This window comes from Polyodon spathula, chromosome 1 (genome assembly GCF_017654505.1).
Source record: "Polyodon spathula isolate WHYD16114869_AA chromosome 1, ASM1765450v1, whole genome shotgun sequence".
Taxonomy (NCBI): Eukaryota; Metazoa; Chordata; class Actinopteri; order Acipenseriformes; family Polyodontidae; genus Polyodon; species Polyodon spathula.
In genome coordinates, this window is record NC_054534.1 from 22,671,626 (window position 1) to 22,688,563 (window position 16,938).

The 16,938-nt window shown below is 40.0% G+C and overlaps 1 protein-coding gene across 2 annotated transcripts in view; it reads left to right on the forward strand.

Annotated features, from left to right (window-relative positions):
• Positions 1 to 16,677, forward strand: part of cdc42se2 (CDC42 small effector 2) — a 72,442-nt gene extending 55,765 nt beyond the window's left edge. The window contains exons 2-5 of one of the 2 annotated variants that reach the window (XM_041249968.1): positions 3,391 to 3,492; positions 10,881 to 10,889; positions 12,755 to 12,870; positions 14,370 to 16,677. In XM_041249968.1, the coding sequence (XP_041105902.1) occupies positions 3,391 to 3,492; positions 10,881 to 10,889; positions 12,755 to 12,850 (207 nt within the window). In that variant the 3' untranslated portion in view covers positions 12,851 to 12,870; positions 14,370 to 16,677. The remainder of the gene's footprint in view (positions 1 to 3,390; positions 3,493 to 10,880; positions 10,890 to 12,754; positions 12,871 to 14,369) is intronic. The other variant, XM_041249979.1, reaches the window with a different exon arrangement.
• Positions 16,678 to 16,938: the final 261 nt, after the last annotated feature.

Here is a 16,938-nt window from a genome sequence, read left to right on the forward strand (position 1 = left end):
TCTTTGATTTCTGTGCAATGTCATGTCCAAATCTGAATAAAAAACAAGTTAGCTGTGTTTCTTAATGATATAATCCCAAGCACTGTTAACAAGACAAGTGCAGTTTTATATTAATGCTGGCCAAGTAAAAATTAAAAGACTTCCAAAGCAATAATAGATCAGGTACAGCTGCACTGTAGAGAGGATTACATTACATTGTATACAGTGTTTCTGTTGTTGTGAATAGGAGTGTCCATTTGCAGGACAAAAATAGCATTGAAATGAGATCTTCAAATGGCTTTAGCTATGTCTGTTTATAAAGACATGCATTACATGAATGTTATGCCCATAGATTTGGTCTCCGCAAATTGAGTCTCTAACTGAGAAAGCGGTTCTGCAGCATATGAAAGTACAGTACATCAGTACTCATTTTTCATGTAGTTCACAAAATACCTTTGTAGGTTTTAAATTATACAGACTTGGGCTAATCTACTGTACAAATAGTGCCAAAAACTCAAGCTTCTGATAGATATTTGAAAATATTCTGATTAAAAGTTCCAGCGGGCTTCTGTCAGACAGTACATGCCCACTGGAACTTCACAGCATCAGCTGTGAATCAAACTTAAAATAAATCCATGTAAGTTAGTACTGGCTTTTTCATTTCGACTTGCTGTAGTGAAAGCACAGTTCACATCTTTTGGTTGGTAAATACTAAACAAAGACACAATTGGTCCAAACTAATTTTAATTTTCCACCAAAACCATCCAATGCACCGACGAAAGCAACCGGTCCTATGGTTAAAGAAAAGGGCTTGTAACCAGGAGGTCCCCAGTTCAACCACTGACTCATTGTAGGACTCTGAGCAAGTCACATAACCTCCTTGTGCTCCGTCTTTTGGGTGAGATGCTGTTGTAAATGACTCTGCAGATGCATAGTTCACAAACCGTAGTCTTTGGAAGTCGCCTTGGATAAAGGCGTCTGCTAAATAAACAAATAATAAAAATAAAAATAATTTAAAATTTTAAAAATAGAGACACAGACAATTCAGTAATATTCTCCATTCAGGTATCTGGCACTGTCCAGATCAAACATAGCCAGATAAAAAGTTGTTTCTTGATAAAGTTTTTATTTTCTCTAATTATGTATGTAATCCTTTTACAAATGTTTTTTGGGAAACTTTCTTTCTAAAACTTCTCAGCGGAAGGGTACCCAATAATCAAGTTCAAGGTAAATCTAGGTTTGAAAGTGTTTTCTGTAAAGAGAATAATGAGAAAAATAACTTAATAGGAGTAGTGCCCTCTCGATGAAGGCTCTACCATGTGGTAGTTGACCTTGACTTTCATTAGATTTCCTTTGCCTTTGTCAGGGGATGCATAACTCCAATCAATTACCACACGATAGCCTTCATCGAGAGGGCACCGTATCGCTCAATAGGTCTTATACAATCACAGCTGGGATCCACAGACTGGGTTCCTCCAGTGTTTGTTTAATTGTGTTTTATATTGCATTGAAAAACATCTGAGTTCCCCCCATTGAAACCAATTTTTCAGATTCTACCTGCTGTTTGTTCTTGGTCAAAATATATATATATAAAAAGAAATCGCCTTAACTATGCAATTAACTATATACTGTTATACAACAGTGACGTGTGACCTTTTCACCACCCTTACAGTTTGCATTGGATTTGCATGTTTTCTATCAACGACTTCCCTGACACTTACTGTAAAACACATTACAGCATGAGTGAATGCATTTTGCTGTTTATATTTTCAAATCACTAAAGTGAGGATTTACTGGCAGACTTGAGCAATCCCTTTTTAAAAGCAGTGACTGGAGCATTGCTAACACCAGGACTGGTGCAACTGCAATAGGTTATGTTTAAAACCAGACTGTGTTTTATTATGTTGGCAGCTGTACTGTGTGTGAAAAGGTTACACTAAATTAGTAGTTGGTGCACTTGGGGTAGTTGCCAGGTCATATCAAACGGAATCTTACAAAATGCCTCAAATTGTTAATTGATAGTAAATATTTTGTCTGGATGTGTGTAGCACATTGGTGTCCATAAATAAAGACCTTGTGGTTTGATGTAGAAATCAATCATTTAGCTGTCTGTATGCACTGTTACTAGTTAGTTGAATACAATTGAGATTTTATAAAATAAAAACACACAATGTATTTAGAAAGGAAAGCCTTGTTCACAGGCACTGACACCCATTGAATATGTTTGTTTATTAACATCTGACAGGATTGCCTTGGGATAATAACTGTGTCAAGACTATTTACAAGCTTTTGGCACTGGGGAATATCTTTTGAAACTCTTGTGGAACAACTGGATGCACAATAATTAATCTAAATGCAAATTACACAAATTTATATAATGTCTTTTTACACTCACAGGAAAAAGTTTGCTTCCTATTTTTTCTTTGTGCTTAGACAGGATTTTACATATAGGAACTGGGTCCATCATGTTTCAAATCGTTGTATGACAGGTGAATTGCAGGCTACTGCATGCTACTACTGCTGATAATAACAGTAATAATACCGGTAAAATATATTGTGTTTTGTATAACATAAAGCCAGTGTTTTGAATGTCAAAATCCTGTCTGAGTTAAATAATAATAATAATAATAATAATAATAATAATAATAATAATAATAATAATAATAATAATAACATAATAATATTATGTGATAATAACTGCTTGGGACAATATTTAAAGTACCTGTTATAAAATATTTCATAACCTAAACGTTAAAATTTAGGTTTAAACTCTTTATTAATATATTATTCATAATAATAATAATAATAATAATAATAATAATAATAATAATAATAATAAATAATAATAATAATAGCAGTTTCAATTATGCAATTCAATACAACACAAATACAGTTGTATCACTTTTAGTTTACTTGCTGTCTTAGGTTGGTGAAATTATGATCCTGATTGTGAGTATTATTGAATTGTCTGACCGGATTTACCTCTTTCAAAATGACTGAGAAACTCCCAACTGCTGTCATCTCCTGTATGAATTTCTGTGTGTAGGCTACACAGAATGTGTACCACAGTTTCCTCACACATCATAGGAGTCGTCTCATGTGATTTGATAACGTAATAAAGTAGTCTGTTACTAAGCCTAACAACTGATTTGATTGAAGTCTTTTTTTTGGTTTTTTTTTGTATTAAACAGAATTGTTCAACAAGGAAATACCGAAGTCATATAATAGCTAGATTAAACACCAAATATACTTGGAGACAACAGTCTATAGTCCCTTGCTAGTATAAAGTCTCTGACCATCTCAGATGTTACCTAGCTATGTGTGTGTGTGTGTGTGTGTGTGTGTATATATAGGCATGCTGTTTGTTATTGAAATGATTTAATCTTCACTGAGTTGTGTTTCTATTGACAGAAACGGCGACGGCGGATCGACCGCAGTATGATCGGGGAGCCAACGAACTTTGTGCACACAGGCCATGTGGGATCAGGAGACCTTTTCAGTGGGATGAGTTCAGTGAGTATGTGAGCATGCAGAGGTCTGTGTGGGTGGGATGAATTCAGTGAGTATGTGAGCATGTAGAGGTCTTTGTGTGGGTGGGATGAATTCAGTGAGTATGTGAGCATGTAGAGGTCTTTGTGTGGGTGGGATGAATTCAGTGAGTATGTGAGCATGTAGAGGTCTTTGTGTGGGTGGGATGAATTCAGTGAGTATGTGAGCATGTAGAGGTCTTTGTGTGGGTGGGATGAATTCAGTGAGTATGTGAGCATGTAGAGGTCTTTGTGTGGGTGGGATGAATTCAGTGAGTATGTGAGCATGTAGAGGTCTTTGTGTGGGTGGGATGAATTCAGTGAGTATGTGAGCATGTAGAGGTCTTTGTGTGGGTGGGATGAATTCAGTGAGTATGTGAGCATGTAGAGGTCTTTGTGTGGGTGGGATGAATTCAGTGAGAGGTCTTTGTGTGGGTGGGATGAATTCAGTGAGTATGTGAGCATGTAGAGGTCTTTGTGTGGGTGGGATGAATTCAGTGAGTATGTGAGCATGTAGAGGTCTTTGTGTGGGTGGGATGAATTCAGTGAGTATGTGAGCATGTAGAGGTCTTTGTGTGGGTGGGATGAATTCAGTGAGTATGTGAGCATGTAGAGGTCTTTGTGTGGGTGGGATGAATTCAGTGAGTATGTGAGCATGTAGAGGTCTGTGTGTGGGTGGGATGAATTCAGTGAGTATGTGAGCATGTAGAGGTCTTTGTGTGGGTGGGATGAATTCAGTGAGTATGTGAGCATGTAGAGGTCTTTGTGTGGGTGGGATGAATTCAGTGAGTATGTGAGCATGTAGAGGTCTTTGTGTGGGTGGGATGAATTCAGTGAGTATGTGAGCATGTAGAGGTCTTTGTGTGGGTGGGATGAATTCAGTGAGTATGTGAGCATGTAGAGGTCTGTGTGTGGGTGGGATGAATTCAGTGAGTATGTGAGCATGTAGAGGTCTGTGTGTGGGTGGGATGAATTCAGTGAGTATGTGAGCATGTAGAGGTCTTTGTGTGGGTGGGATGAATTCAGTGAGTATGTGAGCATGTAGAGGTCTTTGTGTGGGTGGGATGAATTCAGTGAGTATGTGAGCATGTAGAGGTCTTTGTGTGGGTGGGATGAATTCAGTGAGTATGTGAGCAGTAGAGGTCTTTGTGTGGGTGGGATGAATTCAGTGAGTATGTGAGCATGTAGAGGTCTTTGTGTGGGTGGGATGAATTCAGTGAGTATGTGAGCATGTAGAGGTCTTTGTGTGGGTGGGATGAATTCAGTGAGTATGTGAGCATGTAGAGGTCTTTGTGTGGGTGGGATGAATTCAGTGAGTATGTGAGCATGTAGAGGTCTTTGTGTGGGTGGGATGAATTCAGTGAGTATGTGAGCATGTAGAGGTCTTTGTGTGGGTGGGATGAATTCAGTGAGTATGTGAGCATGTAGAGGTCTTTGTGTGGGTGGGATGAATTCAGTGAGTATGTGAGCATGTAGAGGTCTTTGTGTGGGTGGGATGAATTCAGTGAGTATGTGAGCATGTAGAGGTCTTTGTGTGGGTGGGATGAATTCAGTGAGTATGTGAGCATGTAGAGGTCTTTGTGTGGGTGGGATGAATTCAGTGAGTATGTGAGCATGTAGAGGTCTTTGTGTGGGTGGGATGAATTCAGTGAGTATGTGAGCATGTAGAGGTCTTTGTGTGGGTGGGATGAATTCAGTGAGTATGTGAGCATGTAGAGGTCTTTGTGTGGGTGGGATGAATTCAGTGAGTATGTGAGCATGTAGAGGTCTGTGTGTGGGTGGGATGAATTCAGTGAGTATGTGAGCATGTAGAGGTCTTTGTGTGGGTGGGATGAATTCAGTGAGTATGTGAGCATGTAGAGGTCTTTGTGTGGGTGGGATGAATTCAGTGAGTATGTGAGCATGTAGAGGTCTTTGTGTGGGTGGGATGAATTCAGTGAGTATGTGAGCATGTAGAGGTCTTTGTGTGGGTGGGATGAATTCAGTGAGTATGTGAGCATGTAGAGGTCTGTGTGTGGGTGGGATGAATTCAGTGAGTATGTGAGCATGTAGAGGTCTTTGTGTGGGTGGGATGAATTCAGTGAGTATGTGAGCATGTAGAGGTCTTTGTGTGGGTGGGATGAATTCAGTGAGTATGTGAGCATGTAGAGGTCTTTGTGTGGGTGGGATGAATTCAGTGAGTATGTGAGCATGTAGAGGTCTTTGTGTGGGTGGGATGAATTCAGTGAGTATGTGAGCATGTAGAGGTCTGTGTGGGGGTGGGATGAATTCAGTGAGTATGTGAGCATGTAGAGGTGTGTGGGTGGGATGAATTCAGTGAGTATGTGAGCATGTAGAGGTCTTTGTGTGGGTGGGATGAATTCAGTGAGTATGTGAGCATGTGAGGTCTTTGTGTGGGTGGGATGAATTCAGTGAGTATGTGAGCATGTAGAGGTCTGTGTGGGTGGGATGAATTCAGTGAGTATGTGAGCATGTAGAGGTCTTTGTGTGGGTGGGATGAATTCAGTGAGTATGTGAGCATGTAGAGGTCTTTGTGTGGGTGGGATGAATTCAGTGAGTATGTGAGCATGTAGAGGTCTTTGTGTGGGTGGGATGAATTCAGTGAGTATGTGAGCATGTAGAGGTCTTTGTGTGGGTGGGATGAATTCAGTGAGTATGTGAGCATGTAGAGGTCTTTGTGTGGGTGGGATGAATTCAGTGAGTATGTGAGCATGTAGAGGTCTTTGTGTGGGTGGGATGAATTCAGTGAGTATGTGAGCATGTAGAGGTCTTTGTGTGGGTGGGATGAATTCAGTGAGTATGTGAGCATGTAGAGGTCTTTGTGTGGGTGGGATGAATTCAGTGAGTATGTGAGCATGTAGAGGTCTTTGTGTGGGTGGGATGAATTCAGTGAGTATGTGAGCATGTAGAGGTCTTTGTGTGGGTGGGATGAATTCAGTGAGTATGTGAGCATGTAGAGGTATGTTTAGAGGTCTTTGTGTGGGTGGGATGAATTCAGTGAGTATGTGAGCATGTAGAGGTCTTTGTGTGGGTGGGATGAATTCAGTGAGTATGTGAGCATGTAGAGGTCTTTGTGTGGGTGGGATGAATTCAGTGAGTATGTGAGCATGTAGAGGTCTGTGTGTGGGTGGGATGAATTCAGTGAGTATGTGAGCATGTAGAGGTCTTTGTGTGGGTGGGATGAATTCAGTGAGTATGTGAGCATGTAGAGGTCTTTGTGTGGGTGGGATGAATTCAGTGAGTATGTGAGCATGTAGAGGTCTTTGTGTGGGTGGGATGAATTCAGTGAGTATGTGAGCATGTAGAGGTCTGTGTGGGTGGGATGAATTCAGTGAGTATGTGAGCATGTAGAGGTCTTTGTGTGGGTGGGATGAATTCAGTGAGTATGTGAGCATGTAGAGGTCTTTGTGTGGGTGGGATGAATTCAGTGAGTATGTGAGCATGTAGAGGTCTTTGTGTGGGTGGGATGAATTCAGTGAGTATGTGAGCATGTAGAGGTCTTTGTGTGGGTGGGATGAATTCAGTGAGTATGTGAGCATGTAGAGGTCTGTGTGTGGGTGGGATGAATTCAGTGAGTATGTGAGCATGTAGAGGTCTTTGTGTGGGTGGGATGAATTCAGTGAGTATGTGAGCATGTAGAGGTCTTTGTGTGGGTGGGATGAATTCAGTGAGTATGTGAGCATGTAGAGGTCTTTGTGTGGGTGGGATGAATTCAGTGAGTATGTGAGCATGTAGAGGTCTTTGTGTGGGTGGGATGAATTCAGTGAGTATGTGAGCATGTAGAGGTCTTTGTGTGGGTGGGATGAATTCAGTGAGTATGTGAGCATGTAGAGGTCTTTGTGTGGGTGGGATGAATTCAGTGAGTATGTGAGCATGTAGAGGTCTTTGTGTGGGTGGGATGAATTCAGTGAGTATGTGAGCATGTAGAGGTCTTTGTGTGGGTGGGATGAATTCAGTGAGTATGTGAGCATGTAGAGGTCTGTGTGTGGGTGGGATGAATTCAGTGAGTATGTGAGCATGTAGAGGTCTTTGTGTGGGTGGGATGAATTCAGTGAGTATGTGAGCATGTAGAGGTCTTTGTGTGGGTGGGATGAATTCAGTGAGTATGTGAGCATGTAGAGGTCTTTGTGTGGGTGGGATGAATTCAGTGAGTATGTGAGCATGTAGAGGTCTTTGTGTGGGTGGGATGAATTCAGTGAGTATGTGAGCATGTAGAGGTCTTTGTGTGGGTGGGATGAATTCAGTGAGTATGTGAGCATGTAGAGGTCTTTGTGTGGGTGGGATGAATTCAGTGAGTATGTGAGCATGTAGAGGTCTTTGTGTGGGTGGGATGAATTCAGTGAGTATGTGAGCATGTAGAGGTCTTTGTGTGGGTGGGATGAATTCAGTGAGTATGTGAGCATGTAGAGGTCTTTGTGTGGGTGGGATGAATTCAGTGAGTATGTGAGCATGTAGAGGTCTTTGTGTGGGTGGGATGAATTCAGTGAGTATGTGAGCATGTAGAGGTCTTTGTGTGGGTGGGATGAATTCAGTGAGTATGTGAGCATGTAGAGGTCTTTGTGTGGGTGGGATGAATTCAGTGAGTATGTGAGCATGTAGAGGTCTTTGTGTGGGTGGGATGAATTCAGTGAGTATGTGAGCATGTAGAGGTCTTTGTGTGGGTGGGATGAATTCAGTGAGTATGTGAGCATGTAGAGGTCTTTGTGTGGGTGGGATGAATTCAGTGAGTATGTGAGCATGTAGAGGTCTTTGTGTGGGTGGGATGAATTCAGTGAGTATGTGAGCATGTAGAGGTCTTTGTGTGGGTGGGATGAATTCAGTGAGTATGTGAGCATGTAGAGGTCTTTGTGTGGGTGGGATGAATTCAGTGAGTATGTGAGCATGTAGAGGTCTTTGTGTGGGTGGGATGAATTCAGTGAGTATGTGAGCATGTAGAGGTCTTTGTGTGGGTGGGATGAATTCAGTGAGTATGTGAGCATGTAGAGGTCTTTGTGTGGGTGGGATGAATTCAGTGAGTATGTGAGCATGTAGAGGTCTTTGTGTGGGTGGGATGAATTCAGTGAGTATGTGAGCATGTAGAGGTCTTTGTGTGGGTGGGATGAATTCAGTGAGTATGTGAGCATGTAGAGGTCTTTGTGTGGGTGGGATGAATTCAGTGAGTATGTGAGCATGTAGAGGTCTTTGTGTGGGTGGGATGAATTCAGTGAGTATGTGAGCATGTAGAGGTCTGTGTGTGGGTGGGATGAATTCAGTGAGTATGTGAGCATGTAGAGGTCTTTGTGTGGGTGGGATGAATTCAGTGAGTATGTGAGCATGTAGAGGTCTTTGTGTGGGTGGGATGAATTCAGTGAGTATGTGAGCATGTAGAGGTCTTTGTGTGGGTGGGATGAATTCAGTGAGTATGTGAGCATGTAGAGGTCTTTGTGTGGGTGGGATGAATTCAGTGAGTATGTGAGCATGTAGAGGTCTTTGTGTGGGTGGGATGAATTCAGTGAGTATGTGAGCATGTAGAGGTCTTTGTGTGGGTGGGATGAATTCAGTGAGTATGTGAGCATGTAGAGGTCTTTGTGTGGGTGGGATGAATTCAGTGAGTATGTGAGCATGTAGAGGTCTTTGTGTGGGTGGGATGAATTCAGTGAGTATGTGAGCATGTAGAGGTCTTTGTGTGGGTGGGATGAATTCAGTGAGTATGTGAGCATGTAGAGGTCTTTGTGTGGGTGGGATGAATTCAGTGAGTATGTGAGCATGTAGAGGTCTTTGTGTGGGTGGGATGAATTCAGTGAGTATGTGAGCATGTAGAGGTCTTTGTGTGGGTGGGATGAATTCAGTGAGTATGTGAGCATGTAGAGGTCTTTGTGTGGGTGGGATGAATTCAGTGAGTATGTGAGCATGTAGAGGTCTTTGTGTGGGTGGGATGAATTCAGTGAGTATGTGAGCATGTAGAGGTCTTTGTGTGGGTGGGATGAATTCAGTGAGTATGTGAGCATGTAGAGGTCTTTGTGTGGGTGGGATGAATTCAGTGAGTATGTGAGCATGTAGAGGTCTTTGTGTGGGTGGGATGAATTCAGTGAGTATGTGAGCATGTAGAGGTCTTTGTGTGGGTGGGATGAATTCAGTGAGTATGTGAGCATGTAGAGGTCTTTGTGTGGGTGGGATGAATTCAGTGAGTATGTGAGCATGTAGAGGTCTTTGTGTGGGTGGGATGAATTCAGTGAGTATGTGAGCATGTAGAGGTCTTTGTGTGGGTGGGATGAATTCAGTGAGTATGTGAGCATGTAGAGGTCTTTGTGTGGGTGGGATGAGTTCAGTGAGTATGTGAGCATGTAGAGGTCTTTGTGTGGGTGGGATGAATTCAGTGAGTATGTGAGCATGAGAGGTCTTTGTGTGGGTGGGATGAATTCAGTGAGTAGTGAGCATGTCTTTGTGTGGGTGGGATGAATTCAGTGAGTATGTGAGCATGTAGAGGTCTGTGTGTGGGTGGGATGAATTCAGTGAGTATGTGAGCATGTAGAGGTCTTTGTGTGGGTGGGATGAATTCAGTGAGTATGTGAGCATGTAGAGGTCTGTGTGGGTGGGATGAATTCAGTGAGTATGTGAGCATGTAGAGGTCTTTGTGTGGGTGGGATGAATTCAGTGAGTATGTGAGCATGTAGAGGTCTGTGTGTGGGTGGGATGAATTCAGTGAGTATGTGAGCATGTAGAGGTCTTTGTGTGGGTGGGATGAATTCATGTGAGCATGTAGAGGTCTTTGTGTGGGTGGGATGAATTCAGTGAGTATGTGAGCATGTAGAGGTCTTTGTGTGGGTGGGATGAATTCAGTGAGTATGTGAGCATGTAGAGGTCTTTGTGTGGGTGGGATGACAATCTGAGTGGTGAAAACTGAATGAGTGGTAATAAATTACAGTCCTGGAGAAGCCACATTGTTCTATGTGTATAATTTCACTGTATACAGTAAACATGCATAATCATAACATTAAGCAGCTTGAATAGTGCAGTTGCAATAATAATAAACTGTTCAGTAATAAAGCAAAATATATTTTTAACCCATTTGAATGCATTTCACAAAAAAAAAACTTCAAGCTGCAAATTGTGCTGCATTTTCTAGTTGTCTATTGCGAGTATTTTGTGGTTTTTTTTTTGTTGTTGTTGTTTTTTTTTTTTTTTAACATGGCCATTTTGGCTCCTTATAAATATGAAACACTTTGTTAACAGTCAAATGTAACGATTTCGTTAGTCTTACATACATCTACATTCCAAGTTTGGTTGTCTGTCTTACAATGTCTTCCCTGACAGTGGGAAGTGAAGTACAGGAGACTCCAATAGGCTACTTAGCAAGCAAACAAACATTTACTCAACATGTTCTTTTGTTTCCAGATAAACCAGGTACAGTACTACTGGATGTTTTTCTCCAGAATGGCATACCGATGTCTTTTTAAATGATCTACACTAGCAGATCTACTACTGTACCCACTGTCATACAATTAGAAACACAGGAGAAAGAGGTCTGAGTTCCAACAGGTTTTCAACTTCAAGGTTGACTCCGTTTAGGCCACGATTTAGAACAGAAGGTACAGAATCAAAAACAGTAAAATAATAAAACTGTAAATCTTTCACTTCCCATTATACAGTGGTGGGGTGGATTTAGACAGCCTATTACATGCTGTGAATTACTTGAAGGGAGTGCTGAAGAGGATATTTATGTAATATAACAATGCTGAAGGTTTTAATGTGATTTAGATAGAGGATTCTTTCTTTGATCTGTTGACGCTAATATGGATGATGTAGTTCAGGCCCTGCTCATGAATGACCTGGGGCGGGGTAGGGGTGCTTTCTCATAAATTGTAAGTCTCAGCTGTCTCCTCTAGAGCACCAGAGCACCTTTTATTTATTTATTTATTTTATAAAGAAGTATTGCAGGAAGTTATCTTATCTAACCACTCTCTCAGTAAAAAAAAAAAAAACAGCTCCCCATCATCTTTCAAGTCCTCATAATACCCATATTCTGTTATTTTTGGCTGTTAATATATTAAATGTTGGTGGGTTTTTGCAGAGAGGTATTCTAGTGGGAGTTCCCATGGTTCAAATAATGCCCTGGGCTTATCCTTTTGCATTGAATATTAATGTCATGTTTGGAGTGTTTACATAAGAAATCCAGTTGAATTTCGCTCTGCAAGTTTGTATTTGTAAATGATGATGTAGTGCTGGCAGAACGACTGCCTGTACTTCAGAATACTGTAGGTCTGTTAGATGTAAAGCTGCATTAACAGTTTATAAAATGGTCAATTGATTATCCCACTATATGCATACATTGCATTTAAAATGATGCATGTTACAGTGCTGACACCTGGAGGATGAATGGCAACTGAAGAGCAGGTGTTTGAATTTGTGGCGATTTGTGTAAAGAGAAGCTAAGCAAATCTGTTACATTTTCCTTGGTTTGTGTATTTTGAAAATTACTGCCGAGTATAAGAAAAAAATATTTCAGTGTACTGTATGCATAATTTTCAGTTGATCTAATAGTTAGTAGTTGGATGATGTTTTTAAATGAGCTATTTTGTAGCAAGTCATAAAGGTATGTGGATTGTTGTCTGGCAACATCAAAAGAATTGGAAAAAGGTGAACATGATGTTACACAAAAACAAGATCAACCTCCAGCATGCTCCTGCCAGGTGATAATTATGCACAAGGTACTGAAATAAACAATATGCTTATTTTGTAAACTGATTGCTGTGCCTGGAGTTGAGATTGAAATCTTGCCACTCTCTTAATGAAAAATACATTGGTATCAATGGGCACGCATCCTGGTAAAAACGTAAAAGAATTGAGCCACCTTGATGGCATTGCTTGCTGCTTTTCATTATTGTCTTACCCAATTCAGTCTTTCATTACAAAAATGTTAATTTGATGCCTCACATTCCCTTTTCTTGAAGCACCTCTTTTTATACCATGATAAGTAGTCTTTTGCTGTGGTTTAGTAAGAACCCCTGCTTCTAGGTTTGATATGAATGGGAATGAAATGGTGTGGACAACAAACGGGTCAGCCTTTATCTGCATTGCTTGCACCTCTCCTGCTGAGATGCTTGCTAAGAAGTGAGGATGTGAACATTCCCGCAGTGTTTTGGAGGGGTAGGTCTTTTCAAACGCACACATACATACAGACCCTCACTCACTCACACAAGCACAATGTGGTGGCCTGTCAAAGCACTCATTTGCATTTGACGCATTATCTTCTTTTCTTCTTCCTCTAGGTGAACTCTATTCAGAACCAAATGCAATCTAAGGGAGGTTACGGAGGTGATGCCATACCAGTAAACGTTCAGCTTGCAGATACAAAAGCAGGATAGCGTACGAGTATGTTTGTTTGGTAAGTGTCGACAGACTTTTGTTACTTGACTGACATACAGTATGCCTATGTATTGTAACTTACAGGTCATCATTAACCCAACATGAATAGGTGCAGTGCTATAATGTGCTGTGCTTTTATGGTGAGCATGTATCAAGTAAGATGTTGGCTTTCAGCGTTGCTAGTTCAGCAAAAGCTTACAAAATCTAACCTGTTGTGTCAGTAGCTACAACTGTAATATGATAACAAGCCTTATGCATTCACAAAGTTTTATAAAATCGGCAGAAATTTGAAACGGTGTATATTTGACAGTCGTATCCAGACGCAACATCATTCAAGATCATAATTCAATAATTAAACAAGAAAACACTGTCAGTCCCAATTAAGAGTCACATGGCGAGAATGTTATCGATGCTACATTCCTAGAAGGGAAACCACACAGCATGATAAAGAATAAAACACTTTAAAATGCATGCTGATTATTGGCATATAATTGGGCAGATAGTTACATGTGCTTATGTCACATTAACATCTTGCCCTCAGCTTCAGTCATGGGGGTGCCTATATAATCAAACATTATACTTTTACTCAGACATTGCTGCAATGGCCAATATGCAAAACCAGTAACTGAATTTTCACAGAGACACATTCATCACAAATAAGCCTGTGCTTCTGTTACACCACCATATAGTACTTTTAGATTAAAGAAACACTGTTTTTGCTTTGACTCGGGTGAAGACCATTTAACCTTCTTCTACACTGTAGATTCACTTCCTGTGTAGCACGTACCCCACTTAAAGCCTTACCTGCAGTAGATGGAGTCTGAAGCCTGAGGTGGCTTCCTGATCTTGCTCTAGATCAGGGCTTCTCAAACTTGGTCCTGGGGACCCCCTGTGTCTGGTGGTTTTCATTCCAACTGAGCTCTCAATTACTTAACTAGACCTTTAATTGAACTGATATAAGAGCCCCCCTCTTGTATGCACTCATTTATTATGGGTGACCTTTACTTTCAGGAAGGGTTTTAGTTTAGTTTACTTTTACTGACCCCTTTTCAAGCAGATCTACACATCACTGAGGGTGGTCACTTTTTTGAAAAAGTCATTTTAATTAATTTACTCCATTATTTTTGTTTAAATTGCATCTAATTACTGTTTCATTAGGGCTGTTATGGCAGCAGTTTGGCCAGTAAAAATCTACACAACTGCATGGCTCATTTAACAAAGACTACAACCTGAATAGTTAACAGCTATTCAGCGTACCTACCCTATCCAGACTTGTAACGACTGCTGTGAGATCTAACATAATCACATAACACATGTCTATTGAAAACTTCAGTCTGAGGTAAAACCTATTAAAAATAACAAATTGTCAAGTAGTCGAACATTCCAGGTTAGGCTGTAAGCAGTGATTTTAAAAATTTACTTTCTGTGAATTATTTTTTGAAGTTACAGGTAAAAAATAAGCTGTTACTAATGAGGTCTTTTTTTGTTTGTTTGTTTGTTTTTACATTGGTTTCTTAGGTTCCTTCTGTGTGTGTGTGAGTATGTCTCCCTTTTGCCTTTGGTGACTGCTTTTCGTGTTCCTCCTAATGAGAAAGAAGTGATGGTCCGTCATTCATCCTTCATCCCTGTGACTGGTTCTTCAAGGCAAAAAATACATGACAGTTTGCTATTCTGCTCTGAAGATGTTCTGTTGGAACAATTCTGCCCTGCCTTTCAGCAGCTCACACAGGCTTGCCTGAACAGACATGGACAGTATGCTTCTCCCCCTAAATCTAAACTACTACAGATATTAGCATGACCTTTTTTTCCTGCAAGTGCCAGTGCTAAGTGTTACTATGCTTTTTCCTTTTTTGTAATTTCTGTTCTCTGTGTTTTAAAGTTGTTAATGTTTGAAGGTCTGGAACCTGCAAACGCAATGTTTTTTTTTTTTTAAAGTATTTCTTTCTTTTTTTTGCTCTCCCTGTTTGGCTGTCAGCATAGTAGTTGACCGCATATTAATGAAATAGCTTTGTACGGTGGCCTGTTGGTGCCAAAATGCCTGTTGCTGCGGAATGAAGATACTGTTGCTGACAGGAAATAAGCTCTAATATTGGCACAAGTTGATGCCAAGCCAGAGGAAATAGAATTGTAACCTAGCTGCTTAACATTTGTTCTCTGCTCAGTTTGTTTGTTTGTTTGTTTGTTAGTTTGTTTTGTTTTGTTTTAATGAACTGGTCTCAAAATAAAATAATTGGCATTGAAATTGTATTCTGCTGTAAATGTTCAGTATACTTGATTTTAAAGAATCTGACTCAGAGTGTGCAACAAGTATATAGTTATGTGTATAATACAGTGATGTTATAGTGCTCAGTACTGATGTGGCAACAATATATGACATTAAGTCTTGCAGTCTTCTGCAGAAAGAGTCTGATCTACTGCCTGCGTTATTAACTTTACACTTCTTTTTAATAAACCTTTCAAAATAAATGTCAGCTTTTGTGTACTAAATGTTTAGGGTCCATGCAGGTTGCCATGGGCAACATTTTGAGCTATCTGAACAAATGCCAGTACAAATATTATCAACAAACAGGGTGACTTCTTCTTACTATGTTACTTAAGGATGTTTTGCTCAGGTTAAAGGCATGTTCTAACTTCAAGAGTTGTGTACATTGTATAATAATATTGCACTGTTTTCTAATGTCAGTGTAAAGTGTATATCTAGAAGAATATAAAAACACAAATGAAACCTGTACAATAAGGTTGCTCACTGGTTAGCTACAAGCATTTTTTCAAACACTTTTAACATGTTGCAAAAACAATGTAAATCATGAATAATTAAGCTTTATAATTGTTTGAGGTACTGTGTATAAGCTCACTTAAAAAAATAAAAAAATAAAAATAAAAAAGGAAAATTCCTTTATGAATCGAAAGAACTGGCTTTCTTTGTATGATAATCTGAGGAAATTGGTATAGTAGAGATTGCATTTAAGTAAAAAAAAAATCTTCATCTGCCAAATTTTCTCAGTTTTTTCTTTTGACAGGCCTTCCAACTTGCCTTGTATTTCCTGTTTACTCAGATCCATAGATACTCATTTAAAGGGGTTTGTGCTGTGCTATATGGAGATAGTGCAGCTGGGCTTGCTATTTTTCCTGAAAGAAGTCTGGATAATGCCACCACTCTTGATCAAACACATTTAAGAAAAAAGTAAATAAAACAACAACACTTTTGTGTCCAATTTTCTAACCCCCGATGCCATGTGGCTCTCAAGTGCTACTGTATGTGTGTAATAGTGTATGCCGCTCCCTGTGGTCATTGTATTTATTTGTTTATTACTGCCTGTTTTCAAGTGTTGCATGGCAAGCCACAGATTGGGTCTGTCAATGTTTCAGCACTGATTGGTTGTGTCTCGCTCTTGGGCCATATGGCAGGGACAAACATTCGTTCCCTCTGTGTTTGCGCGTGTGGTATTATTTCTGAAGCCCCACTATGAAAGCACTTGGATGTTTCGTTGTTGTGATTTGTCATCCAAATGTGGACAAGACATTTTAAATAAAAAAAATGTGTAACAAAGCCCTTTAGGAAAAAGCTCTTTAATAAATTGATGGTTATTTTAAGCACAATAATTATGAGTTTAAGGTGGACTGGTGTTTGCAATAAAGTGTAAACATTGAGAGATATATGGTGACACCTTTGCCAACCTTATGGTGAAATCATTATTCTTTCTACCATATTGATCCGGCAGTGATTGTTTCTGCCTTTTGACTCAGTAGCAAGGAAAAGGAGAATACACTTGCATATTTTTTTATGATGCATATACATTTTGTACACCATTCATCCCTAAGTACATCTGATACCATTGTAGGCTTGTAGATTATAAATTGTCTTTAGCTGAAATAAAGAAATGTTTTCAGTGTTATTTTCTAGTTTTGTTTTTTATTGAAGGGTTCTATTATTAAAATTAAAACTCGCAATGGCAGGTTTTTCATTTTCACTTGCCATAATAAAAGTTTAGTTCACATCTACTGGACAGCAAATACTAAGCAAAGGTACAATTGGTCCAAATGTATTTTATTATCCACCAAAACCAGCCAAGCAATACTCTGCGCC